The sequence below is a fragment of the Vipera berus genome (genome assembly GCF_964194415.1).
Source record: "Vipera berus genome assembly, chromosome: 9".
NCBI classification, from domain to species: Eukaryota; Metazoa; Chordata; class Lepidosauria; order Squamata; family Viperidae; genus Vipera; species Vipera berus.
In genome coordinates this window covers 17,224,901-17,251,728 of record NC_138212.1, presented here as the reverse complement: position 1 = coordinate 17,251,728, position 26,828 = coordinate 17,224,901, and the positions used below count along the sequence as shown (strand labels likewise).

General features: G+C 47.7%; 2 protein-coding genes across 5 annotated transcripts in view; both read right to left on the bottom strand.

Moving 5' to 3' along the window:
- Positions 1–820: 820 nt before the first annotated feature.
- On the bottom strand, positions 821–8,085 carry LOC308672364 (interferon alpha-inducible protein 27-like protein 2B). The gene is made up of 5 exons (XM_081335214.1): positions 8,039–8,085; positions 6,581–6,630; positions 2,747–2,776; positions 1,199–1,360; positions 821–1,105 (listed from the first exon to the last, which is right to left on the bottom strand). Exons 2-5 carry the CDS (start codon positions 6,582–6,584, stop codon positions 1,020–1,022), a joined length of 282 nt encoding a protein of 93 aa, XP_081191340.1. The 5' UTR covers positions 6,585–6,630; positions 8,039–8,085; the 3' UTR covers positions 821–1,019.
- A 6,734-nt stretch (positions 8,086–14,819) lies between these two features.
- The window catches only part of MAP7D1 (MAP7 domain containing 1), a 78,492-nt gene continuing 66,483 nt past the window's right edge, over positions 14,820–26,828 (bottom strand). For 2 of the 4 annotated variants that reach the window (XM_081335192.1, XM_081335194.1), the window contains 8 exons: positions 26,285–26,471; positions 25,810–25,969; positions 24,662–24,766; positions 23,621–23,674; positions 22,934–22,997; positions 20,756–20,864; positions 18,313–18,515; positions 14,820–15,656 (listed from right to left, as the gene is read on the bottom strand). In XM_081335192.1, coding sequence (XP_081191318.1) covers positions 15,646–15,656; positions 18,313–18,515; positions 20,756–20,864; positions 22,934–22,997; positions 23,621–23,674; positions 24,662–24,766; positions 25,810–25,969; positions 26,285–26,471 — 893 coding nt within the window. In that variant the 3' untranslated portion in view covers positions 14,820–15,645. The remainder of the gene's footprint in view (positions 15,657–18,312; positions 18,516–20,755; positions 20,865–22,933; positions 22,998–23,620; positions 23,675–24,661; positions 24,767–25,809; positions 25,970–26,284; positions 26,472–26,828) is intronic. The other 2 variants (XR_014027397.1, XM_081335193.1) reach the window with 2 other exon arrangements.

Genomic DNA, 26,828 nt, shown 5'->3' with positions numbered 1-26,828 from the left:
ACAACTCTTTTTTGTTAGCTATTTCCAATCCAGGTTCATAGCTTAACTCTAAAAAAAATTGTAGCAGTTTATGACTAACTGAAAATACCATCTCTTTCTAAGGAATAACAAAGTGCATCTGATTTATACCATTGGTGAGCCACCCAAATGGACTAGGACCGCTTAGAAAACAGTGTTTTATTTTTAGAATAGAATAGACTAGACTGGAAGGGTCCTCGGAGGTCTTCTAGTCCGGCCCTCTGCTCAAGCAGGAGAACCTACGCCATCTCAGACAGGTGATTGTCTAGTCTCTTCTTTAAAACCTCCAGTGATGGAGCACCCAAGATTTCTGAAGGCAAGCCATTCCACTGGTTAATTGTCCTCACTGTCAGGAAGTTTCTCCTTAATTCCAGATTGCTTCTCTCTTTGATTAGTTTCTAACCATTGTTTCTCGTCCTTCCCTCTGGTGAGCAACCTTGCCCCCTCTTCTTTGTGGCAGCCCCTCAGATATTGGAACACTGCTATCATGTCTCCCCTTATTCCTTCTTTTCTTTAGACTAGCCAGACCCAAGTCCCGCAGCCGTTCTTTGTGTGTTTTGCTTGTGTCCGGCTGCAACAGAAGGGAGAACCTCACCACTAAAAGATCCCAACGAGATTGAAAAAGGTTTATTTTTTTTGCCTTGCACATCTGTACCGCTTTGAAGTTCAGAAAAGAGGCTTGGGGTTTGCCTCTTCAGGGCCGGGGGGGGGAAAAAGGAGGCAACTGCAAATTTGGTCAATGGAAACCCATCAAGTTAGACATCCCCTTACATTTCATACGAACTGAAGCACAGGGGACAAAAAAGATGAAAGGAATTTTTATTACGAGAAAAGCAGCCGAACAAATCTACGGGAAGGTAGGCTAAACCAATAATTCAAGCAATTGAGGGAGTCTAGGAAGAAACAGCCGTTACCCCCTGCAAGCAGGTTCCTCTTTAGAGGCCTTTTGAGTGTCAATTAATTTCATGGAAAGCACGGGTGGGGGTTTTTCCTCTGGCCTCTCAACTGTAAATGTTCTTTAAGGCTCCCAGCACTGCTCCTGTGGCTGTGGTTGCTGCCGACACGGCGCCCGGCACCCCTGCAGCCCCTAGACAGAGAGAGGTATAAGGCAAAAGATAGAAGATGCCAGTCCCCATTGATCAGACCTATCCTCGCATCAGGGCCAGGGCAGGAAACGTACCAATGGACTGCAGGGTGGCAACCACGCCCCCACTGGCCACTCCGCCTCCATTCGCGATGGCAGCAGCAGACATCATTTTGGCCCCAATTGAACCAGCCGTAATTCCTGCAGCACTGAAGCCCAGAACGCCAACTGCGACCGGGATGCCTACCACAGCCACTCCTGTAGAGAAAGAAAACATGGAGCTGACTGTGGTCCTTGTGTCCCAGGAAGAGTTCCCAACTTTTAGAGGTCAAGAAAAACTCCATAATGATCTAGGACAGGGGTCTGGCAACCGTGACAACTTGTGGACTTCAGTTCCCAGAATTCTGGGAGCTGAAGCCCACAAATCTTCAAGTTGTCACGGTTGCAGGCCCTTGATCTCAGACAAACCTATTCTGGAAATGGCCCTTTGGAGACCTGCCTGTTCTCTTCCAGAGCAGGATGACCTGGCTGTCTTCTGAAAGACAACACCCTAAACCAGGGGTAGGCAACCATGGCTTTTTTATGACTCGTGGACTTCAACTCCCAGGATTCCTGAGCCAGCCATGCTCCCAGGAATTCTGGGAGTTGAAGTCCACGAGTCATAAAAGAGCCAAGGTTGCCTACCCCTGCCCTAAACTAAGGGTCTCCAAACTTGGTAACTTTTAAGACTTGTGGACTTCAACTCCCAGAGTTCCTCAGTCAGCAATGGGGAAGAAAGAGTGCGTGTCCTGAAGGCTTCTGGAGCATGTCAGTCCCAGAAGGATCAGTTATGCACATGCTCTGTTCCACAAGTTTGCAGTGGATGGTTACGTGATGCGCAGTCAAGATGATCCATGTGCGGTTTGCTGGTTCCCACCACTGGCTGCAGAACGATTTAATTCCAGCGGCAGTTTCTGACTAAGGTTTTGGAGAACTTGAACATGAAGCTTGGGAATGGGAGTAGTTTAGTTGTAGTCCTTGACTTACAACCACAACTGAACCAGAAATCCAGACATAAGGCATCCGTGTGATCAGACCCCAAGGGAAGTTTACATTTTTTATAGCCGTTAAGCAAATGATATGGTTGTTAAGCAAATGGGGTGGCCAACAAATCTGAAACTGACAAAAAAAAACAGTCATGTGACCGCAGGACACGGCAATGGGTTACAAAGGCGAACCTATTGCCAAACGCCCAAAATGTGGTCATGTGACCATGCTGGGGGGAGCAGAAGCAACATTTTCCCACCACTGGAAATGCTTTATGGGCTGTAAAACATCCATTCCAAGGTTGTAACTTCAAGCAGTCGTAAGTCGAGGACTAACTGTATACAAAGACTATAATCCCAGGATTCACGAGCAGCAAGTTTAATTCTTTTCCTGTTCTGGTGATTTTTGAACAGAAAGCTCAGAATCCCCACCCAATGTTCAAGGACTTTGAGCGATAGGACTGGACATCATCAGCTTGCCTATTTTTCTCTTCCACTCTTCAGCCCCCACCTCTTACATGGAAGACACTAAAAGTCAAAGACCAAGGGAGTAATCTTCAAACCCTCCAGTTCCCACAAGGACCCACATTTGCATACTGATGAAGAACCAGCAACTTACCCAGCCCAATTGCACCACCAAGTATAGAATCTGGGGGGGGGGGGAAAGAGATTTATGTTAATGAAATAGACAAGATTTTAGTACACAAGAATTGAAAAACCAAACAAAAGTAGTGTGGGAGCAATCCAGACAAACGTGGACAACCAGTTTAACTGAACTCTAGCTTCTTGACTAGGTTCATGCCACATTTTCCAATCTCCACCATAAATGAACCCCAAACACTCTCAGGTATACTTGGGTGATAGCACCATCCTGTGACCCTTAAGAGGCTGCAGGGGAGCTACTAACTCATTTTTCCCAAAGTGTGTCATGATCCTTAGAGACATCACAAGACCACAAATGGAGGGTGTTCGGAGCACACTCGTCAAATCTGGTACACAAAAGTGTTAAAAGCTAGATGAAAAGCTGTCAGGCACAAAGAATCAAAGTTAAGTTCTAGGTAAGCCAATTTGTTGCTCAGGCCTATACACAAGAATCTGATCAACTAAAGATCAGCATTAAATTGGCACTAGGTGAGAGTTAACGGAATTCAAGAGGGGCTGGGCTTGGATCCCTTGTGGGGGATCCTCTGTTAACTCTGCCCCCAGGCTCTGCCTCTCCTCCTACAAAAACAACACAAAGGCCTATATGAAAACCAAAATTATTGCTCATCTTTCCATTGATATTGCTTTCTTTTAACATCATATTGTTACTTCATATCAGCGTTTCTCATCCTCAGCCCCTTTAAGATGTGTGGACTTCAACTCCCAGAATTCCCCAGCCAGCCTGCTTTATGTGACCTATGGAATAAAATGTGACAAAGATAACCTTTGTCATTATTTTTTTCTGTCAACACACTGGCATCCATTAAAAAATCAAATTCTGATGCCCGCTCTCAGAAAATACAGGTAAGTCCCCGAAGTAGGAGCCCAACAGAGCTTGCCCATCAAATGAGTAAGACTCAGTATTGCATTTTAAAATCAAACTCATTAATTGAATCAAATGGTTCATTAAATGAACAAAGGTTTGATTTACTATTTCCTCTGATGGCTGCCTGAAATGAGAGACTTCTTGCCGGCTGCTGCAGGCTGTTTCCAGCTGCAAATCAGCTGTTACCAGTTTCAGTAACCACAGTACTTATAAACCCTTCCACCTCAGAAGACACTTGGCAACGGAGGGAGACTTCCCTGCTGTCTGTGCCACCCAAATGCCTTGCAGCCGATCTCACGCCCTCCGCGCGCAACCCATCGACACACACTGTTGCTGCTGACACCTTCAACCGACGCAACAAGAGACTCACCCCGAACAGCTTTATCAATAGTTCCTCTCTTGCTTAAAGTCTCCAAATCCAATGTAGACCTACGGTCGTGTAACAGTTTGGAAATATGACTCTGCTTTCTCGTCACAATTCCCGAAGAGGATAGTACTTTCAAGTGGGAAACCCCAACATTCTTGAGAGTGGAGGAAGCAGCAGCAGCAGCCATTTTAGACAGCATATTGTGGTGGGAATATAGTCTGGATTCCTAGGAGGGAAGAGCTGCTTTCCAGACAGCAAAGAGACAACAGAGCTTGGAGAGTTTGGCTGGCAGGGAAGGGGTTAAAAACGTCTCCTCTCTAATTATTCCCAGAGTACCGTAGTTTCCAGCATATAAGATGACTTTTTAACCCATGAAAATCTTCTCAAAAGTTAGGGGTTGTCTTATAGGCCCGGTGCTGAAACTTTAGGAACAGGGCTGGCTGGAAAACCTGGAGCGGATCTTCCATTTAGTCTGCGCAGGGAAAGCGGGACTAATTGGAGTAGAAGCTGCAGTCTGTGATTTTTTACAAGCTGGGGTCTGGGCGTCTTTCCTTCTAAAGTTGAAGAGCAGCTGTAGGCAGGTGGGGAATGCAAGAACAACTTGAAAGGCAGGTGGGGAATACCAGAGCAGCTGCTTAGCTCTAAGGACACATTTGACTCAGGAACTGGGCGAGCTGGCTGGAAAACCTGGAACGGATCTCCCATTTGGTCTTTTTTTTAACGAAGAGAAGGGTGAGGGGTGACATGATAGCAGTGATCCAATATCTCAGGGGCTGCCACAAAGAAGAGGGAGTCAAGCTATTCTCCAAAGCACCTGAAAGCAGGACAAGAAGCAATGGATGGAAACTAGTCAAGCAGAGAAGCAACCTAGAACTAAGGAGAAACTTCCTGACAGTTAGAACAATTAACCAGTGGAACAACCTGCCTCCAGAAGTGATGAATGCTCCAACACTGGAAGTTTTTAAGAAGAGACTGGACAGCCATTTGTCTGAAATGGTATAGGGTTTCCTGCCTTAGAAGGGGGTTGGACTAGATGACCTCCAAGATCCCCTCCAACTTATTATTATTATTATTATTATTATTATTATTATTATTATTATTATTATTATTATTATTATTATTAAGTTTAATCCATTTGCACTGTTTTATGTTTACATGTTTGATGACAAACAGCCTTATATTTATAAGTGACAGTTTTCCTACTAAGTACCTGCATGTCATAAGCATTTGAATTAAAATTACCATATTAAAATCAAATCTGATGTTTTTTAATTTTTATTTGGTGTGCGTTGGAAGAGGGGTAGTCTTATACGGCGAGTATAGCCCAAACCCTATAATTTAACAGGAAATGTAGGGGGTCGTCTTATACGCCCAGTCGTCTTATACGCCAGAAAATACGGTATATCTGCAATTACGCAAAACAGTTGCCTCAGTCTGGCAAGATTCTTCTCTTAGAGACATATGAAACAGTGAACAATACTGTATCTTCAAAAGAATAAAATTCACAAGGGAAGAACCACCCACTACCGCCTTTCCTGTATATCCTCATCAGCCAAGGCAAATTAGAGCCAGTGTGTGTGTGTGTGTGTGTGTGTGTGTGTGTGTGGTTTTACGTTTTGTGTGCTGCCTGCATCCCACGGATGAGGGTTTTTTTGTGCGGACTGGTTGCTGGCATGCTGCAGCCCGGTACAGACTGGGGGTTGGGGACCCCTGGTCTAGTGGTTAAAGCACCAGACTAGAAAACGGGAACCTGTGAGTTCAACTCCCGCCGTAGCCATGAAAGCCAGTCACTCAACTCTCAGCCCACCCCACCAGGCTGTTGTGGGGAAAGTAGGAGGAGGAAGATGGATGTTTGCCACCTTATTTGTCAAAAACGAAGGTGGGACACAAAAAAGGTAAAGAATAATAAGAGAAACTAAAATAACTGCAGGTGTCATTCATAGTTCCTGGAGCCTGACATTTATTTTTTGCTTGACACAAACCCTAAGGAAACCATTTTATTATTGGGGAAGGGATCATAGAAATTCAAATGGCAAAGGACACCATCTGACAAAGTTTGGGACCCTCTGACAAAGCATGATGGGCAGGCCCAAGTACCAAGAGCAGAAAATATTTGTATTCCAACTAGCTGTAGTTGATTGCACACAAAAAAAGAGACTAGATCTAGGAACCCCCTTTATGGCTGCACTCCCATAACGGGCCTCTCCTGGTTCCTTAATATAATTTAACCATCCAAAGGAACAAGACTTGCAAGTGAACAAAGCAGGGAGAAAAAAAACAGGTTTAAATCTAACTTGCTTAGTTATAATATTGTGGCTGTAGTAGATTGACCACCTAGATTGCTTCATTCATCTCAGGGTAATAAAAACAATGAGAAATATTTCCAAATAAAACCAATTGGGAAAAGGGAAAATTAAGGGAAGGGGGGGGCAGAAAGGGAAGGCAGAGGGGAGAGGGAACAGGGGGGAAGGGAAGGGCAGGCCCAAGCATCCATTACCTGAAGTGTGGAAGGAAACTGCCTTGCTAGCAAGCAGGAGATATTCAAAGAGCAAACTCACCCATTGGTAACTTAACTATTGGTTTTCCTTTCCAGCCGATGCAGAGCGCCCTGCACAAAAGACAAACGCAGCTCAGCCAGCCAAAAAGAAAAAAGAAATGTGTGCAGGAATTTTCTCACCCTGACCTTGGGAGAGGGAGAGCCAACCTTTTTCTGTGCATCTTGCTGGAAACAGGTGAGCCAATCCTAACACAAAGGCTCCTTCTGCAGTTCCAACCCCCCCCCAGCCAGCCAGCAGGAACAGGATGCTGGCTTGTGTAGTTGAGCAAAAAGGACAGACTCTTCTGGCCTGCGCTTGGAGGAGTTCCAAGAGCATCTTTGAAAGAGTCATTCCTTGCCATCCTTCCCCCCCCCCACCGCCACACCATTGCAAAGGAGCGCAAAACGCGCCCGCAGCCCACTTCAAAGCACCAAGTGGGTTGTTTTTTTTAATCCCATTTATATCCCGCCCTTCTCTGAAGACTCAGGGCGGCTTACAATCTAAGCACAAATCAATGTGCTTAGCAATAGCCTTCATTCTATGTATAAAGGTAAAGGTTCCCCCGCACATGCGTGCTAGTCGTTTCCGACTCTAGGGGCCGGTGCTCATCTCCGTTTCAAAGCCGAAGAGCCCGCGCTTGTCCGAGGACGTCTCCATGGTCATGTGGCCGGCATGACTAGACGCCAAAGGCGCACGGAATGCTGTTACCTTCCCACCGTAGTGGTCCCTATTTTTCTACTTGCATTTTTACGTGCTTTCGAACTGCTAGGTTGGCAGAAGCTGGGACGAGTAACAGGCGCTCACTCTGCTACGCGGCACTCGGGATTCGACCCGCCAAACTGCCTGCTTATTAGGGCTTTCGCCCCCCCCAGCGCCATTATTACAAAGTCAGCTTATTGCCCCCACCAATCTGGGTCCTCATTTTACCTACCTGGGAAGGATGGAAGGCTGAGTCAACCTTGAGCCTGATGGGACTCGAACCTGCACTAACTGCAGGCAGCTGGTGTTACTTAAGGAGCCATTAGCCCACCGCTCCACCAAGGCTTCTCTCCTCTTCCAGAGCCCACCCGAGCGCAGCCTCCCTTCGGAGTCGGGTTCCAAGCAGCCAGATGCGCATTTGCGTTTTATCCTCCTCCTCCTCCTCGCAGGCTATTCAGCAGGGGGGGGGCTGCTCCACTCCCCCTCCCACGTTCTCCCCCAAAACCCAGCGGTTTCTCCGGCCAAAACGCCGGCATCCAAGAGCCCCCCCCGCCCCTCTCATCTCTTCTCAAGTGCGGGGGGGGGGGTTATAAAAAAATGGCCCAGGGAAGGGATGATGGCGTGTTAGCATCCCCGCTTTCCACCCCCCACCTCCCGCGCCCCCCCTGCCTTGCACGTCCCCCCCCCCACCGGCCCAGAATCCTCGGGCTTTTCCAGCGCCGGGAGACCCTTCCCCGCCCGTGCAACCAAAGCTGGCTTCGCGCCGTTCGCAGCTCTTACCGAAACGCCGGAGCAGCCGCGCCGCGAATGGAGCCGCCGCGCCCCCTTCTCGCTTTTAAGGACCAGTTTCGGTTTCCGCTTCGCCACCGGAGGGAAACGAAAGCGAATCCAGCGAGCTCCGGGGAAAACGTTTTGGCCTCTCTGGCTTCGATTCAGTCCCGAACTAACCCTTGAGACTTTTTTTTTCTTTTTTGGGGGGTGGGGTGGGGTGGGGGGAGACAGAATTAAAAATATAAAGGAAGCATGGGGGGGAAAGAAAGAGTTATTTATTTATTTATTTATTTATTTATTTATTTATTTATTTATTATTTATTTATTTATTTATTTATTTATTTATTTATTTATTTGATTAAATTTATATACAGGAACAGATATGAAAAGATTTTTTTTATTTTTTTTTAAAAAAAGGTGAAAAAAGCAGTTCAAAGAGTTGTCCGAAGAATAATTTGGCGTTCTCCAAAACTCCAGGCGGAGTTTTGTGCGCAAGAATAGAAAAAAAAATGTGAGATCCAGACAGCTGGGAGGAAAGAAGAAATGATGCGTTCCTAAAAGCAGAACAGTTTGCCAGAGAAATTGGGGTACAGCAGCAGATTTTTTTTTTAAATAAGGGGAGCTTGTCCGGGGTATCACGTGCTGATTCTAGGGCGATACTTGATGTATGTGTGTGTGTGTGGGGGGGGGGGTTTATGTTTATTCTTGTGAAAAAGCAGTTCCTCAGGGAGACCTAATTTAATTAGGTCAGTTTGTGTTTACAGACCTTATCCTTTGATATTTATTTATTTATTCAATTTATATACCGCCCTTCTCCCGTAGGATTAGGTCTGGGCAACTTGAGGAAGTTTGCTATTGTTGGTTGATTGACTGAAGTTTCAGCTCGACTGTTAATAATCTAGCAGAGACACTGATTCTCAGACCATTGTGGATTCTGTTAATATTTTAAGGCAGACATGTCAAACACAAGGTTCTATCCATGCAATAAGTCAAATTTGACTTCCAGCTTTTGAAGACCAACCAAGGTTTGGCAACACAGGAGGCACTTCATGTGTGTGTGTGTGTGTGTGTGTGAGAGAGAGAGAGAGAGGGGGGGGGGCGGGGTCATAATCATAATAGTAAAGTTGGAAGGGACCTTGGAGGTCATCTAGTCCAGACATGTCAAACACAAGGCCCGGGGCCCAGATCCGGGCCACGAAGTGGTTTCATGCGGCCCACAAAGCCATCCTGGAAAGAGTGAGGGAATGGCCCCCACTGCCTTGGCCCTGGCCCAGAGACCCTCCTCCTGCCAGAGACCCTCAGATCTGTCCCACTCCTGCCCAGGCCCCCATAGGCACCCTTGATGCGAACGATGTAGAGCTGGCCACGCCAACCCAGTAGGCCATATGCACTCTAGCCACGCCCACCCAGTAGGCCACACCCACCCGGCCCCCTGAGGGCAACCGCAATGCTGATGCGGCCCTCAGTGCAATTGAGTTTGACACCCCTGTTTTAAGGGGAAGATGGAAACAGTATAAAGAATAAAATATATTTGGATATCAAACATCTCACAGAATCAAGAAATGTCGGCTAAAAAGCCATTTCTGGCCTTTTTTGCAGCATACAAACATAACTCCTACCTGACCCCTAATTCCTCCATCCTTCCAAACAGCTCCGGTTCATCAATCCAAAACTCGCCTTTCGAAGCTTGGAAAGCCAGATGGGATAACACAATTGCAGTTGGTGAGCCAGCATTCATAGTGTTAAGAGGATTTTCCTGACACATTTACAATATGTTTCAATTAAGGATTGTTGAAGGACAGCATAGGTAGATAAATGAACACAGCAGGTTGGCAAACCTTCGTAAAGGAAGACAAATATTTTATGTATTTGAAGATAGAGTATATGCCTAGGAAAGATGAGATGCTCCTTTACAAGACATTTGTGGTTAATTATAGATGAGGAAACATGTCTTTTAACAGAATATGAAAAAAGTTAAGAACTGCACAGGAAGAAGATGGGTAGCTCTTGACTTACGGCCATAATTGAGCCTGCAGTTTTGGTTCTAAGGTGGTAACAGTTGTTAGTGGGTTACCGTGGGACCACATTTTCCAACTTGTTTTACCGTGGTTGTTAAGCAAACATTACTTGCTATGAGACATTGTGGTCACATGACTGTGGGGGAGGGGGTGGCCATGGGAACTTTGGGGGGGCTCTGTCGTAAGTCGCTGATTGTAAGTCGAAGAGTACGTGTATAATACATTCCATTTGATAATGACTGGCTAAATCTTTCAAGTGAAAACCTGTTTTATTAAATGTCTACACCACCCAGATGACTCTGTAAGACTATGAGAAGGGAGATAGGAGAGCAAATCCACTGTGGCTGCCATCCCATGTTACTTGGGTTGAGTAAATATATTTTCTATGACCTCCGTTGATCATCTGGCATCGAATTCTTGGGTTGGGCACAAACTGGGGGAAAGAGGTCTGGTCCTTTGGACAATGGAATGTTTACTTGCTTCAGGTTTACTGCTGTTGATTGTCAGAGAAAACATTTTGAAGATCTCTTGACTGTTACCCATTGGGTCTCTGCTCTTCAGGGAAAGATGGAGTTGAGATGGCCAAAAATATAACAGGCATCTTTTTTAAACGTTGACTCTACAATTGATTCACGAAAGCTGCAGGGAGGTTCCTACCCATTTCTCCAAGTCAGTGGATCCTAAACAACAGCCGTCAGACTCGAAAAACCAGACTTACATGTGCAGAGTTCTAGCTACTTTATTCCATTCCTGTCTATATTACAGAATTTCCCCAGCCTGGCAGCTCTCTCTTGGGAACAGTTATATACGGCTATAAGGAATTCAGGGAGGATTGCCTGGTCCTTTATGGTTGCACAGTGACTTTAGACTAGCTCTGTTCTTGATCCCCTGGCAGGGTGCTTCCAAAGAACAACATTGATCTCCGTTTTGACATGAGATCTAGAAGGCTGGCTATTGCATATTGCAGGGAGCCCTGGGCTGGGCTGGGGGGTGGTGAGGGCAGCTGCACAGGGATGTAATGCTATGTGGAAAAAATCTTGGGGGACTCAGGCTAAGAGACGCTGCCAAGAGAGGCGATGGTTAGAGTGGCCTAGAATAGTGGGTGGGTCAAGGTTGCAAATCTCTGTTCTGATTGGTGTTGGCAGGATCTTAATTCTGGACTGGCAAAAATACCACCGAGCTCGGTCAGCGTGACCAATTCCAACCTTTTGGAGATTCTGTGACTGAGGGAGGAGTTGAACCCAGGTCTCGTCAATACCAGTCCAACACTACCCCACATCAATTCTCTTTCCCAGATCCCCGTATGCTCAGTAGTACCATCCAAAAGGGTTGTCTTTGTTGTTTTCTGGGATACCTTTCATCTTTCCAATCTCTTTTTTCTTTTTTTAAAAAAGAAATTCTTGCATTTCCTGGTGGTCTTCTATCCATGCAATAACCAAGTCAAATTTGACTTCCAGCTTTTGAAGACCAACCAAGGTTTGGCAAGACAGGAGGCACTTCATGTGTGTGTGTGAGAGAGAGAGAGAGAGGGGGGGGCGGGGTCATAATCATAATAGTAAAGTTGGAAGGGACCTTGGAGGTCATCTAGTCCAGACATGTGAAACACAAGGCCCGGGGCCCAGATCCGGCCCGCGAAGTGGTTTCATGTGGCCCACAAAGCCATCCTGGAAACAGTGAGGAAACGGCCCCCACTGCCTTGGCCCTGGCCCAGAGACCCTCCTCCTGCCAGATACCCCCAGATCTGTTCCACTCCTGCCCAGGCCCCCATAGGCACCCTTGATGCAAATGATGTAGAGCTGGCCACGCCCACCCAGTAGGCCATACGCACTCTAGCCACGCCCACCATGGCCATACCCACCCGGCCCCCTCAGGGCAACCGCAATGCTGATGTGGCCCTCAATGAAATTGAGTTTGACACCCCTGATCTAGTCCAACCCCCTGCTCAGGCAGGAAACCCTATACCATTTCAGGCAAATGGCTGTCCAGTCTCTTCTTAAAAACTTCCAGTGTTGAAGCATTCACCACTTCTGGAGGCAGGTTGTTCCACTGGTTAATTGTTCTAACTGTCAGGAAGTTTCTCCTTAGTTCTAGATTGCTTCTCTCCTTGATGAGTTTCCATCCGTTGCTTCTTCTCCTTCCTTCGGGCACTTTGGAGAATAGGTTGATTCCCTCTTCTTTGTTGCAACCCTTGAGATATTGGAACACTGCTATCCTGTCCCCCCTTGTCCTTCTCTTCATTAAAAAGAACTTTGTTCTCAGTCATAGTTCCAACCTCGTCTGTGTTTTCCATTTCAAAACGAGAGCAATGAATCATTAACCAGCAGCAGTTGCTCCTTTGAGATCTGAAAGGTGTTTTGGAAGCTGCAATGTCAGTGATTTGGGCTTACAGATGGAAGTCTTTGTCTACAGCTGAGCCAGGGAATCTGAGACGGGGTTATCTCCTCCCCCCTTGTCTGGAGGGGAGGGCAGCACCCGGGAAGGTGAGGAACTGCCTGCAGAGTCCCTGGCAGAGTAGGGAGGGGAGCAGGTCTGCCACAAACCAGAGAGGTCGTCTCTCTCTAAACCAGTCTTCTCGCCCCACAATGCCCATCATCAATGCTCAATATCGGACCTCAACACCCAGCATCTCCAGGCAACACTCGTCGGAATGAAGGTCATTTTAGGTTTAGGGCATGTGAATTTCAATACGCTACGGAAGACAGTTGAACTAGCTAAAGGGACAAAAGTGAAACCGTGTCAGATGTATTTGAGCTGTCAAGGGTGTAGTCAGGAGAAAAGCAAGGTAACCCCTGCGAACAGGGCTAATGGTTTTAAGACCAGAGTACCTTTAGAGGTAGTATTTGCTGATATCATTGGCCCTATGAAACCAAGTATTGGTGTAGCATGCTACATCCTGAGTATCATGGACCATTATTCACGGTATGGTTTTTGTTTCCTAATGAAAACAAAAGCAGACACGTCTCAGCATTTCTCAAACTGGCTTTAAGTTTGTAGAAAGGAAAGCAAAACGACAGGTTCAGTGCGTGGTAACATATAATGGCATTGAGTTCACTAATAAGCAGTTTGTTGCCAAATTACAGTCAGCCGGCATTGAACGTAAGAGTTCTGCCCCTTACAGGCCACCACAAGACGAGGGCAAACGCTGCAAGCTATGATAAGAACAATGTTGTCTGATTCCGGACAGCCTCTGTTGGCTGGGGAGGAGCTCCTACACATCTGTCCGGTGCCACTTTTGTGAATTTGAGCTGGGGCACAAGTCTCCCTTCAGGAGAGCTTTCCTATCTTGGCGACTTCCAGATGTGGCCATTTTTGTTCTTAGCAACAGCCACCTCAGGGGAGTACCTTGATGCTCTCCGAGCTTCAGTGATTTTTGTTCAGACGTTTCACTAACCAAACTAGGGAACATCATCAGGGCTAGTAAGGAGTGGGCTTTACTCTCAGTTTCTGGAGATTCTATTGTCCCAAGGGCAGTGGGTTGGGCCATTTACTATTAGTTTGATTGGCACTTTGTTGATTGGGATATTGGCTTCTTGACTAATGGTCTGATCTTGGATTAATTATCTGGCTGTTGACGGCTGGTGGGGAGGTGTTTGTTCTCTTTTAGCATTTTATATATACAGCATTATAGCATTTAGGCTTATATACCACCGCATAGCATTTTATAGCAGAGGTCCCCAACCTTGGCAACTTTAAGACTTGTGGACTTCAACTCCCAGAATGCCTCAGCCAACTTGGCTGGCTGAGGAATTCTGGGAGTTGAAGTCCACAAGTCTTAAAAGTTGCCAAGGTTGGAGACCCCTGCTTTATAGTATTCTCTGGGCAGTTTACAATTAGAAGCATTATCTGCGTATTGCCCCCAGCAATTTGGCTTCTCATTTTACCGACCTCAGAAGGATGGAAGGCTGAGTCGAGGATCAAACTCCTGGCAGGGGGCAGAGTTTGCCTGCAATACTCCACTTTAACCACTGCGCCACCAAATAGATATTGCTTATGCCTATGTGTCTGTTGATGGCTAATTTGTCGGAGTGTCAGGCTTCCAGAAATTCTCCAGCATTTTTGACTTAGCTTGGTCTACGAGAGTCAGAGTTTCCCATGTCAACTGGGAAATTAGTCATCTACCTTTAAAGTCCTCTGGACATAGACACAGGCTATCTACGGGACTGCCTTTTTCTACCAGGTCAGATGAGATGGGCACTCCCTTCTCCTAAATTTTGCCACGTGATGGGATCTAGGAAGCATGCCTTTTCCTTGGCAGCCCCCCCACCCCCTATGGAATTCTATGCCCCATGAAGTTCAGCAGGCCTCTGCCCCCTCCCCCCCAGCCTTTCGCCAAGATTTGAAGACCTGGCTTCCCCCCCCCCCCCCGCGAATGCTGGGAGGAGAGTAGAAAAATCACCCTTTAGCACTTTGATCCGATGCCCGGTTTATGCTGTTTTTAAGTTTTTCATGGGTTTGGTTTTATAGTTTTAATATGATTTTATGCGACTTTTGGTTTTTGATTGGGAGCCACCCAGAGTTGGTTGAAAGCTGGATGGCTACTTAAGTGTTCTCAATAAAGAAACTGGGGGAGTTTGTTACGTTTATACGTCACCCCTCTCAGTCTGCAAGGCTACTGGGTTCAGGTCTCCCTCTCTAGAAAGAGGTGCAAACCGGGTTTAGGGAAGAAGACCATCTTAGCAGAGCAAGCAGGACATCCCCCCACGCCCCACCTGCAGTTGGCCAATAGCAATCACAAAGAAGAGACGCCACACCCCTCCCCTTGATTTCTCCATTTTATTGTCCACAAAGGTTGCTCAGAGGCATAATACTGTCAACCGTGACATTGAGGGCAGCAGCCCCAGCCAATGCCCCACCGAGAAACAGCAGCAACCCCCCTCCTCGAAAAAAAAAGCACAGTGTGTTGGACGATGGCAGCTGCTGAGTCGCTAACAGTGCACACACGCATACACTCACACACAGCCACACAATGTTGCCCATCTCCTGGCTGAGACCAACAGGGGGAGGTTTTAAATAAGAGATCTAGATCCGTGTTTCTCAACCTTGGCCGACTGTGGCTGCTTGGGGAATTGGGGGAAGTTAAAAGTTGTCCAGGTTAGGAAACACTGATCTAAATGCTTCCCGTTAGCCGGAACACACGCTCACCTGCAACACTGACACACCCTCGTTTAGGAAAACCCTTCTGGAGTTGGAGGGGGGGGTCTGATCTCCCCTTCACACGATCTGGCCCTCGCCTAAAAATACAGCCCCTCTCTCCAAGGGGCAGCCAGATCGCAAAGGCGCAGTCCTCGTGCTAACATCAAAGTTTATGTACATTATTCACATCCTTTGTTACCCAGCCAGTTAAATAACTATGTGGTTATATAGCGTTGAAGATGAGCTATGAGATGGGGGTCAGTCTGATAAGGTGCTTATTAAAAAAAATAATACTAGTCATAAAATGAGGACAGGAAGAAGAGTAAGTGAGTCCAGAGGGCTGGCACTCCAGCCTGGCTCCTTGCATTGCCCTCAAGTCCACAGCGGGGCAGAATTCGCCCTGGGTGATCATCCTCCACTCTTAACGTAGCCTGCATCTGGCCCCCGTCCTTTGGCATCCCCCTCTTACAGAACCTCTGCAGGAGGAAAAGAAAGAGAAAAATCAGAATTTTGGAGGACTAAAATGCTCCAGGTTTGACCCAGCCATGCTTCCTTGTACAAGACAGGCCTGAATATAGGCAGTCCTCCGCTTACGACCACAACGGAGCCCAAAATTTATGAGCTACAATGGGTTTGCCCCATTTTACAACTTGTGTTGCCACCATCGCTAAGTGAATCATTGCATTTGTTAAGTTAGCAACCCGGTTAAGTGAATCTGGCTCCCCGTCCCCCTCCCCTTGACTTTGCTTGACAGAAGGTCGCAAAAGGGGATCACATGACCCTGGGCACGGCAACCATCCTAAGTACGAGCCAGTTGCCAGGCGTCTGAATTTCGATCACGTGACCCTGGGGATGCTGCAATGGTCGTTAAGTGTGAAAAAGTAACACCAGCTGCCTGCAATTAGTGCAGGTTCGCGTCCCACCAGGCTCCAGGTTGACTCAGCCTTCCATCCTTCCCAGGTAGGTAAAATGAGGACCCAGATTGTTGGGGGCAATAAGCTGACTTTGTAATAATGCCGCTTGGGGTGTGTGTGAAAGCCCTAACAAGCAGGCATATACATAGAATGAAGGCTACTGCTAAGCTTGTAAGCCGCCCTGAGTCTTCGGAGAAGGGCGGGATATAAATGTAATAAAAATAAAAATAAATAAATAAAATAAAAATGGTTGCAAGTCACTTTTTTCCAGTGCCGTCGTAACTTTGAACGGTTGTAAGTCGGGGACTAACTGTACAAGTAGTCCTGGACTTATGATCACAATGGAGCTCAAGCAAGGCAGTTGTTACGTGAGCAGTGCCCCATTTTATCACCTTTCGTTAAGCGAATCACTGCATTTGGGAATCTGGCTTCCCACATTGACTTTGCTTGTCCGAAGCTCCTTCAGAAGGTTGCAAATGACATTCTCAGGACGCTGCGGCCATTGTAAACCCAGGCCAGTTGCAAAGCATCCGAAGTTTGATCATGTGGCCATGGGGATGCTGCAATAGTCATAAGCATGAAAACTGATCATAAGTCATTTTTTTTCCCAATGCCATTGTAACTTTGGTCATTAAATAAATGGCGCTAAGTGGAGGACTATCTCTAATCCCTTTTTTTGCCCAGATTGGCATGTTTGTTGTTGTTGTTATTATTACTGTCCCTTGGAGGGTGGGCTGGAATGAGATAATCTAATCGAGAGGCAGGATTTTTTGGTGGTTTGAGAAGACTTAGCAGGACAACAGCTGGGAGGGGAAAAAAGTGGTTCAAAGAGACTGCGATGCCTTAATCAGGCATGTCAAACTCGCGACGTCACTTGACGTCGTGCGACGTATCGTGACTTTTCCCCCACTGCCGGCAATGGGGTGGGCGCGGTTTCGGTGTGACGCATCCGGCCCGTGGGCCGGCAGTTTGACATGCCTGCCTTAAATGAAACGTGCCTTTTCCAGGGATGTTCTTGCAGTTACAGAGAATCTGGGGGAAGATGCAGCTGCTTTAAAGAGATGTCTAAAGGTGCCCTGTGAGCACTAGCACATACTTGGAAGCCGCCTTTTGCTTTCGATTCTGAAGCCTGGGACCGCCTTCTTAACGCATTTTGTGCTTACTTCTTCCCAAGAAGGCGACCAAGGGCATTTCACCTGGACAGTGTTACAGTGAAGGTCTTTGGGGGCGACAAGGAGCCCCTCCCAGGCCATGAAAGGCAGACTTATACGAAAACCAAAGCAGACCACTCCCCACTTCTGCATTTGCTCCAACTTACTCACCAACCTGTTGGATGTGTGGAACTGAATCTTGTTTTTATTCATTTGTGAGACTGATACCCTATCTTTATTCGAGAATACCAAAGTGGCATACCTGGAACCCCTTCCCCAATTTTTTCTTGAAACCATCACCTTTCAGATGCAACTGAGACGCAATCGGTGGGCCTGTGGGATGTGAGCCTGCTTTTAGTCTATCTCTTTATTCTCGTTGGGCACCGGAACTACAGAATATCAAGCTAAGAAAGTCACGTCGCAATTCTTCCGAGCTGCAATACTTTATTGTTTCACTCCTCTACTACAGAATCTTTTCAGACTGAAGACTCAATTCTCTGCATCCTACAATGCACAGCTAGTCTTTGGCTTACAATCCTTCATTTAGTGACCGTCGAAGTTGCAACGGCACTGGAAAAAAATGGTCCTAGCACTTACAACTGTCACAGCATTCCCAGGGTCACATGATCAAAATTCAGGGGCTTGGCAACTGGCTTGCATTTTTGACAGCTGCAGCATCCCAGTGATCGCCATTTGCAACCTTCCCAGTCAGCTTCCGTCAAGCGAAATCAATGGGAAAGCTGGATTCGCTTAATGGCCATGGGATTCATTTAACAACTGCTTAACATTTGGTAATAAAGGTTGTAAGAGCCGGCGTGACTCACTTAACAACCACCTTGCTGAGCGATGGAAATTCCGGCCCCAATTGTGGTCGTAAGTTGAGGCGTTCTGTACTCTATGAACTGTTAGGGAGGGGCTGTCCTCGCCCTCTTTCTCTCACAATATATCTGGGCCGAGTTGCCTCTTGACTCCACTGGAATGCAGCCCCTCCCTTCTGGGAGTCCACCTCCCTCCTGAATTCCACTGGACAGAAGATGCTCCTTGCTGGAGAATGGAGGCTACCTTACCTGTGACCTGTGGCGCCTTGGCCACAGCGCTGTTGAGGAAGGGCTCCTTGTTGGCAAAAGGCAGGATGGGCTCATCAGCCACGCTTAGCCCGGACCCTGCAGGGCGCTCCCGTCCCCCGGGCTCCTGAGGAGAGGGGAAGCCATTCTCATGCTTGCTGGACTGCAGGCCATTCACCAGGGCCAGGGTGGGGTTGATGGGGGAGCTGCAGCAGAAAGAGAAGTGGTGTGTGTGTGTGTGTGTGTGTGTGTGTGTGTGTGTGTGTGTGTGTGTGTGTAAGTCACGACATCCCAAGCTTCCCTCGAGGAGACACGGAGGAAGGCAAAAGGTGGGCAGAAGGGAGAACACCCAGATCTTCATTCTGGAGAGCAGATCTTTGCACACAACACACAGGTGCTGACAACCCACAAAAACCTTTGCTTTAGCCCCAAGGGTTGTTCCTTGGATTGGCCTAAGGACTTCTGAACTGGCCTCGGGAAGGTATGGACAAGGAGGGGAAGAAGCCATTCAGCAGCAAGCAATCACACTCGCCGGAGACAGAAAGGGGGGGTCTCTTCAAGAGTCAAACCATCAATTCCTAACCATGCCCATATTCAGTCAAGGGACAAAACTGCTGTTGAATTTTGGCCACGACCACAACTCCAGGTGCTGCGCTGGTTGCCGCTGTGTTTCTGGGTGCCATCCAAAGTGCTGGTTGTCACCCTAACCCTTTAAAGCCCTACATGGCTTGGGACTGGGTTACCAGAAGGAGTGTCTTCTCCCGAGAATCTCTACCTGTCCAATTTTGTCTAGTAGATTGGGGATGCTGTGGGTCCTGTCAACTGGCCTTAGCTCCTGTCCTTTGGAACGTTCCTCCTTTGGTGCTCAGGATGGCCCCAACCCTGTTAGCCTTTTGTAAGGCTTTCAAGATCCTAATCTTTAAAGATTAGATTAGGGGTCTCTGAACCAGGCAACTTTAAAACTTGTGGACTTCAACTCCCAGAATTCCTCAGCCAGCGATGTTGGCTGAAGAATTCTGAAAGTTGAAATCCAGAAGCCTTAAAAGTTGCCAAGTTTGGAGACACCCTGGATTAGATGATGGCACGTTAGCGTGGTTTGGAGCCAGGTTTTTGTCATTGTTAATGTTTTATGTTTTAACTGGCTTAAGTTTTATAAATTTAAAAATGATTTTATGTGACTTTTAATTTTTAATTAGGAGCCTCTCTGAGTTGGTTGAAAGATGAGCAACTATATCAGTGTTTTAAATACAGAAATAAAATCCAGCTATGTGTTCCTGGAAATATTAGAGGCCTCCATTACCTGGTTGCAGTGTTAAAGATGATAGAGATATAAGATAGATAATTATATATATATATATATATGTAAATTTTTTTGGATTGCTAACAAAGAATTAAAGGGAAACTGATATGATGTGTGTGTGTGTATGTATATGTGTGTGTACATATATATTTATACACACACACACACACAAACACACATAAATAAATATATAAATATATAAAATAAATATATATATAAAGTGAAGACAACTCAAGTTCTTGTATTCCAGGAAGGCTTGGTAATGTGGCCCCTGCAGGCATCAATCCCTGATTTCAGCCATCTCCCACCTTTGCAACCTCCTTGCAAAGGTTTGAGTGTTCTCATAAGATCTTGGAGCGAGAACATTAAAAGTCTTTATAGTTTTGGAGCATTTTGTTAGCCTGTTTGGGTGTTCAGCATCTGAGAAGGTTGCTATTCCCTGGATTTTCCCAATGGGCCAAGACTGAAAAACAAGCTGAAGGGCAGAAGAAACAGTAAAAGGAATTGGAGAAGGAAATAGTTTGGCTCTGGTAAAAATCATCAGGACAAAGTTCCCGACAATAAATCTTTTGTTCAAAGGATTGCTCAAGTTTTATCCCACTCTGATCCCAGAGTATTCCAAGGATGTGAAGAAGCTGCATTATCCTTGGAACAGAGTCAAATGTGAACCCTGATCTGGCCTCCATATACTTTCGTTCAGGACACCAATAATGCAGCTGCATCGTATGTCTGCTCACATGCACTTCAAGCCATGTTTCTCAGCCGTGGCAACTTAAAGATGTGTGGACTTCAACTCCCAGAATTGCCAGCATGCTGGCTGGGGAATTCTGGGAGTTGAAGTCCTCACATCTTCAAGTTGCCAAGGATGAAAAACACCCATCTAGATAATTTGGCTGATTTTGAAAAAGCTGGTTGGATCTGATTAGTAGCTGGATGGAGGAATGCCAGAAAAATCCAGGGCATTCCAGAAGGGAAAGTTTTGGCAGCTCCTTCCTTATTGTTGACGAGAAAACCAGCTAGACGTGTGAAGCTCCACTTGAGGGAGACCTTTATCGTTTTATAGCCACAACGAAGGGGATTCTGGGAAAGTATCTGCCATGGCATTCCTGTAACGTTCTGAATCTGTCTTTGCAACTCTTTACATACCTGTGCTGCTTGCCTTCCGGACTTGGCCCTTTGCGACTGACTGGACTTGAGGGTTGCATCTCGGGCAGTTCTTCTTCCTTGGGAAGACTTCCAGGATATTTCTTGCCATCTGAAAATGGAAGACAATCTATTAAGCCCCCTGGAGGCCACAGAATTGTAAAAAGAAATAGTAATAGCACTTAGACGTATATACAGCTTCACAGTGCTTTTACAACCCTCTCTAAGCAGTTTTCCACAGTCAGCCCATTGCCCCCCCCAACAATCTGGGTCCTCATTTTACCAATCTCAGAAGGATGGAAGGATGAGTCAACCATGAGCCGATCAGGATCGAACTCCAGGCTGTGGGCAGAGTTTGCCTGCTACACTGCATTCTAACCACTGCACCACAAGGACTAAGGAAAGTGTTGTGATTCAGGGTCAGCCTGTGGGTTCGGCAGTTGGGTCGGACGACTCAGAGGAGGAGGGGGGTGTTGAAGAGCTTGCTGAGGGGGTTGGAGAGCTTGCTGATGAGAGCCCTCAGAGAGGCCCCTCCCACCTGGTCACGACGCAGACCCAGTTGTGTGAGCCTGACAGCGTGGATGAAGATGACCCACAGCTGGCCCTGTTCAAGGACGCCCGACGCAGGAGGCAGAGAGAAGCCACGCCCTGAACTGTATAAAAGGGGAATGCGTGGGAGGGCTGGTTTGCTGAAGGCAACCGCTTGAATAGCTCCTGTTTCATGGTTCGTTTCTTGTTTGCTTTTGTATTCATAAATTTGGCAGGCTTAGTTCCAGCCTCTTGCCTTCTTGTAAAAGGGGTTGTCCCTGCCTTTTCTGCAGGGCCGGTAGCAGGCTGGTACAGAACAGAAAGGAGGGGAGACATAGCAATAGCACTTAGACTAATATACTGCTTCCCAGTGCTTTACAGCCCTCTCTAAGCGGTTTACAGAGCCAGCATTTTGCCACCAACAATCGGGGTCCTCATTTTACCGACCTGGAAAGTATGGTAAAACCTTCAGCCACTCAGGATCGAATTGCTGGAGTGAGCAGTGAGTTAGCCTGCAGTGCTGCATTCCAACTGCTGTGCCACCATGGTCCTCCCAGGACCTCCTCCTCCCCCCCCACCTCAAAAGAAAGCTGGAGTTCTCAATGGGACCCAAAATGAATCCGTATTCATCCACGGTGAGTCTAGGACAGTGATGGCAAACCTTTTAGAGACCGAGTGCCCAAACTGCAACCCAAAACCCACTTATTTATCACAAAGTGCCAGGACCGCATCAGCATTGTGGTGCCCTCAGGGAGGGGCCTCTGAGTGCTGCCTCTGGCACGCAAAAACCGGGGGGGGGGGAGAAATGGGCCACTGTGCTGCAAGGCACCAAAATGGTCACCACTGCACCGCAGACTGCAGTTACAAGGCGGAGCGGGGCTAGTGAGTGTCACGCAGGCACTAGCCCCTCCCCATTTGCAGCGCATGCGTGCTCGCGGCCCTGTGCGGACATGTAAAATGCTTCCCCCTCCCTTTTCTTCCAGTCCACCAATCGACAATGGTTGGTGAACTCTGCTCTACCACCTCTACTTGAGCTTGCTAGTCGGCCCCTTCGCCTCCTTTGTGCTGGGCGGGGTTCCTGCTCCAGGCAGTGGTGGTGGTCTGATGGACTTGCTGCCGGCGGTGGTGGCACACGTGCCAACAGAGAGGGCTCTAAGTGCCGCCTCTGGCACGCATGCCGTAGGTTCGCCACCACTGGTCTAGGAGCAGAGTTCATTTTTTTTTTTTAAAAAGAGAGAAACAGGCTCACGAGATTACAGGTTGTCCTCAGTGTACGACAACAGCTGGGACCAGAATTTCCACTGCTAAGCAAGGCGATTGTTGAACGAATCACGTGGGCATTAAAGCGAACCCGGCTTCCCCCGCTGACTTTGCTTGTTGGAAGCCAGCTGGGAAGGTCACAAATGTTGACCTTGTGAGCCTGGGGATGCTGCAATCATTGTTAAGTACATGGTGGTTGCCAAGCACCTGAATTTTGAACGTGTGATTATGGGAATGCTGTGATGGTCGTAAGTGGGAGGACCAGGTGTCAATCACTTTTTCCGGTGTGGTTGCAACATCAAACGGTTGCTAATTCAATGGTGCTAAGCTGAAGACAACCTGTAATCAGATTTCATAGTGAGGATATTTAAGGATGCAGAAAGGGATTCTCACCTGGGCACACTCCACCCCCTTGCTTCCCTTCCTTGCCATTCACCATCTTCTTGTCCTCTTTCTTCTGCAAAAAAGGAGTGGAGATATATTAAGGGAGAAGGAAGCGAGTCTTCAACCAGTATGTTGGCAGATGTTCACGCTTGCTATCTTCTCGTGGAAGGAAGGAAGACGAATGAAGGCAAATATATGTGCCCCAGGATAATGTTGCAAGATCCAATCTGGGTCAATCACCGTGGCCAGAGGTTGTGTCTTCCCAGCTTTCGGACTTGGGCTGAAGCCCATTTTCAGGGAATTTCTCTCTACTGGAATACGTGCTTTGGGCTATATGAAGCTCGGAAGAGTAATCCTCTGGCCACGGTGCCCGATCCAGATTGGAAGGAAAACTGTCCACTGTTTCTGGGCCTCTGCAAAGGAGTTGGTGAGGTGCCAGAGACTCAAGGTTGCCCTGTCGTGAAGAGGGGCACAGGAGAAGAGAGACTGCCGACCGGCAGACCCAAAGCCTCTGTGGAGCAGCTGGGCATAAACGTTGTAAGAGTCGTGGGAGAGGCCTGGCTGAATTGTGCTCCTGTTCATTCAGAAGAAAGGCTACTAGCTGCTACCCCTCCTGTAGGCGTCACCCTATCTAAGGCCAGAAACAGCAGCTCACGGCCCTCTCGTCTGCTGGAAGAGACCAGGAAAATCAATCACCCTTGCATCAGCTCCATCGGCTTTTCGTGTCCGTTTCATGATCTCTTCCAGGCGCTGCAAGGAGAAAAAAACAAAACAAGATTGTCAAAAAAAAGAAAGACCCTATTGAAATGCAAAAATTTGCTGCCTCACCAGCCACGACAGGAGGGGAAGTCTGATTTATAAAACAGTGAGAGGATATAGGGATTATTCGGATGTTTCGTTATGAGGTAAGGACGCGAGAAGATCCTGTACGTTTTTCAAGCCGGAAGGATTCACACAGGAAATCCTGAACAAGATTCAGGAACCTGAACAAGAATTACGCTCCACTGTTGAAGGGTTATCCCATTACACTTGGGACCAGAATTTCCACTGTCAAGCAAGATGGGTGTTCAGTGAATTGCACCCAATTCTGTGACCTTTTCGCCGTGGTTGTTAAGCAGATCACGGCAGTTGCTAAGTGAACCATGAGATCGTTAAGCAAACTCTGGCTTTTCCCATTGACTTTGCTTGTCAGAAGCCAGTTGGGAAGGTTGCAAATGGCGATCTCAAGAACCCGGAACCATACAACCGTTGTCAACAGATGCCGGTTGCCAAGTGCTTGAATCTTGATCGCATGACTGTGATCGCGCCCGCCTTTGGGGTGGGTTTTAACTGTGCTTGCCAATGAAGTTGAATTTAACCAGAGATGTGACGATTTTCTGATTGCAACTCTTTAAAATCCAGCGGCTCAAGCACCAATAACCAGAGTACAAATAAGCTACTCTATTGCTTTGCGCTTATTTCTCAGGAATCTTCTTAGACTGGCAGCTTTCCCCTGGGAAAGACTGGCTAAGTCTAATTGCCTTCCAGGGAGGGTCAGGCTTCTTGTGTTTACACAACGACTCCAGACTATTCCCCATTTGACCCCCTCCTCCTGACTGGGATGGTTGCTCTCCAACCCAGTGGCTAACACGAGCTGGCTTGCTTGCTTCGGAAGCAAATTGCCCAGCGCCCCTTTACAGAATAAAGCTATTATGGGTATTTCCACTCCAGGGGCAACTGAGCAGGGATTCCTCTTACCTTCTTCCTCTCCAGCCGCTCTTGTTCTTCCTTCTGGAAATGTTTTTCCCGTTCCACTCGCTGGCGTTCAGCCTCTTCCCGGGCCCGAGCCTCGGCTTCCTCCTTCTGCAAGGAAGGAGAGGAGAAGTGAGCACCCGCCGTGCAAGAGAAGGCTCCCCCCCCCGCCGCCCCTATTTCCAGCTGCTGCAGAAGGACCGGGAGAGCAAGCGTGGAAGAAAGGCAGGACTTTCTGAGTCAGATTCCCCCCCCCCGCCCGCCAAGAATGAGAGAAAAAAAGGCAGCTCCTCTTGCCAGACCATTTGGGAAATTCAGGGGTCCCTCCCTGTAAAGGGGAAGGAAGTTCTTTCTGGATAATCAAAATACCAACCCTTCTCAGTAGGACAGGTAGTCCTTGTTCAGCACCTGCCTCGTTTAGTGACCGCAGTTAGGATGTGTTGTGGCCCCGACCCCCGTGCCTGTCCTAACCGAGGAAGAGGACTGAGGATGATGGGGAGGAACTGGCAAGGCCTCCTTCTCCGGGACCCTCCTCTCTGGCAAGGCCTCCGTCTTCATCTGAAGGCCGAGAGGAGCAGCCTGGGAGTAGCCAGGCTGGGACGGAACACGAGCAGCTGCAGCAAATACAGTCTAGTGAAGATGACTCATGGCTAGACCCTTGAGAAAGACACAGGGCCAAGCGTTTGCAGCAATGTAGGATGAGTAGGAGGGCCAGGGAGTAGCTGAGTCATTGAGCCACACCCCATAAGGTACAAAAGGGGGTGTGGCTGCTCTCAGAACATTGTGGCGAACAATTTAATTCAACACTGCTTCTGGTCACGTCTGTCAGATTTCTCTACCTGTGTGAACCCTGGTCTGGATTTTGTGACTACGCTTCTTCATCTCTGATTTTGGTTTGTTTGCCTGGATTTTTGTGGACTTATTTGTTGGCAGTTATCTCATGTCAGTGAACGTTTGAGATAACTAGCTTATTTTTGGCTGACTGTGGGTAGCTTGCTGCCAAGACTTTATCGGACAGCAATTATATTGTGGTATAAAGACTTAACCCTTTTGATTAGTACCTGTCTGTTTATTTGTACCTTGAGGGTGGGGGAACAGAACAGGATGGTAATGCAAAGGTCACATTAGGACCAATCCCCCAATTCATAACGCACCTGCTTCTGCAGCCGTTCTTGTTCCTCTTGCTCCGCCCGAGCCCGTTCCTGGGCCTCCTGCTCCTCCTGGCGGGCCTGCTGCTCCTCCAGCCTAGCCAGCTCCACCTGCTGCTGTAAGCGGTCTCTGGCTTCTTGCTGAGCCCTCTCCTCCACTTGGCGCCTGCCGGATGTCAAGAGTCAAATATCTCAGCTCAGACCACAAAAAAAAGAAAAAAAGAATGAGGGCATCTTAGCGTGGCCCAGAATGAATATGCTTGCGCTGCAGAAACTTCACTCAAGATTATGTCAAAGAGAAAATAGAACTCTACACATGTTCCACGTCACCATCTTGTTTTACCAATTCTAGGTGATCTCATCCCTTCATTCCTTAAGAGACACTGGCTGGTCACCTGAAAGCTAATTGTGCCCAACTCTCCAGGGGAAAAAAAAATCGCATCCTCCTCCATGAGGCCTAGAAACCTAGTGTAAAACTCACCGCTCCTGTTCCTCTCGCTCCTTCCGTTCCTGCTCCTCCCGCTCCCGCTGTTCCCGTGCTTGCCGCCTTTTCTCAGACAGCAGTCTAGCAGCTTCTTCTCGGTCTGTGGTGCCAGCCATTGGCTTGCCTGGCGTTGAAGGAGGAGGTGGAGGCATCAGGCTGGCAGCCCCAGAGGGGGCAGGGACATCTACAGAATGCCAAGCTTAGGGTTAGGCCACTTCTCCCCGAAGGAGCCTCCCCACCAGTATCTCCACCCAGGGATCACATTCCTAATGGAAGGGAAGATGTAGCTTGATTGTAGGGAGGCTCTCAGATGGTTAACGGAGCCCAGAGACTGCTTGCTGGATGGTTTTGGATAGTCATCATGGCTGCAGTCACACAGCGCTCTTAAGCTGAGGCTACGTTAACCCGTTGCTAAACTAACCAAGATGGCAGCCCCCAAAAATACTAGCCCAAGGTTAACACTAGTCCAGGCTAGACAAGTTGTGCAAAAGCACCTGAGCTTCACCTGCCTGGATGCACTCAATCTCTCAGCGTAGATGTT

What these genes read in the sequence shown, in the direction of transcription:
- LOC308672364 (XM_081335214.1), bottom strand. An exon ending in TGGTGGTGCAATTGGGCTGG is followed by an intron (nt 1,361 to 2,746) that starts GTAAGTTGCTGG and finishes CTTTCTCTACAG; the next exon opens with GAGTGGCTGTGGTAGGCATC. An exon ending in TGCCACCCTGCAGTCCATTG is followed by an intron (nt 1,106 to 1,198) that starts GTACGTTTCCTG and finishes CTCTCTGTCTAG; the next exon opens with GGGCTGCAGGGGTGCCGGGC.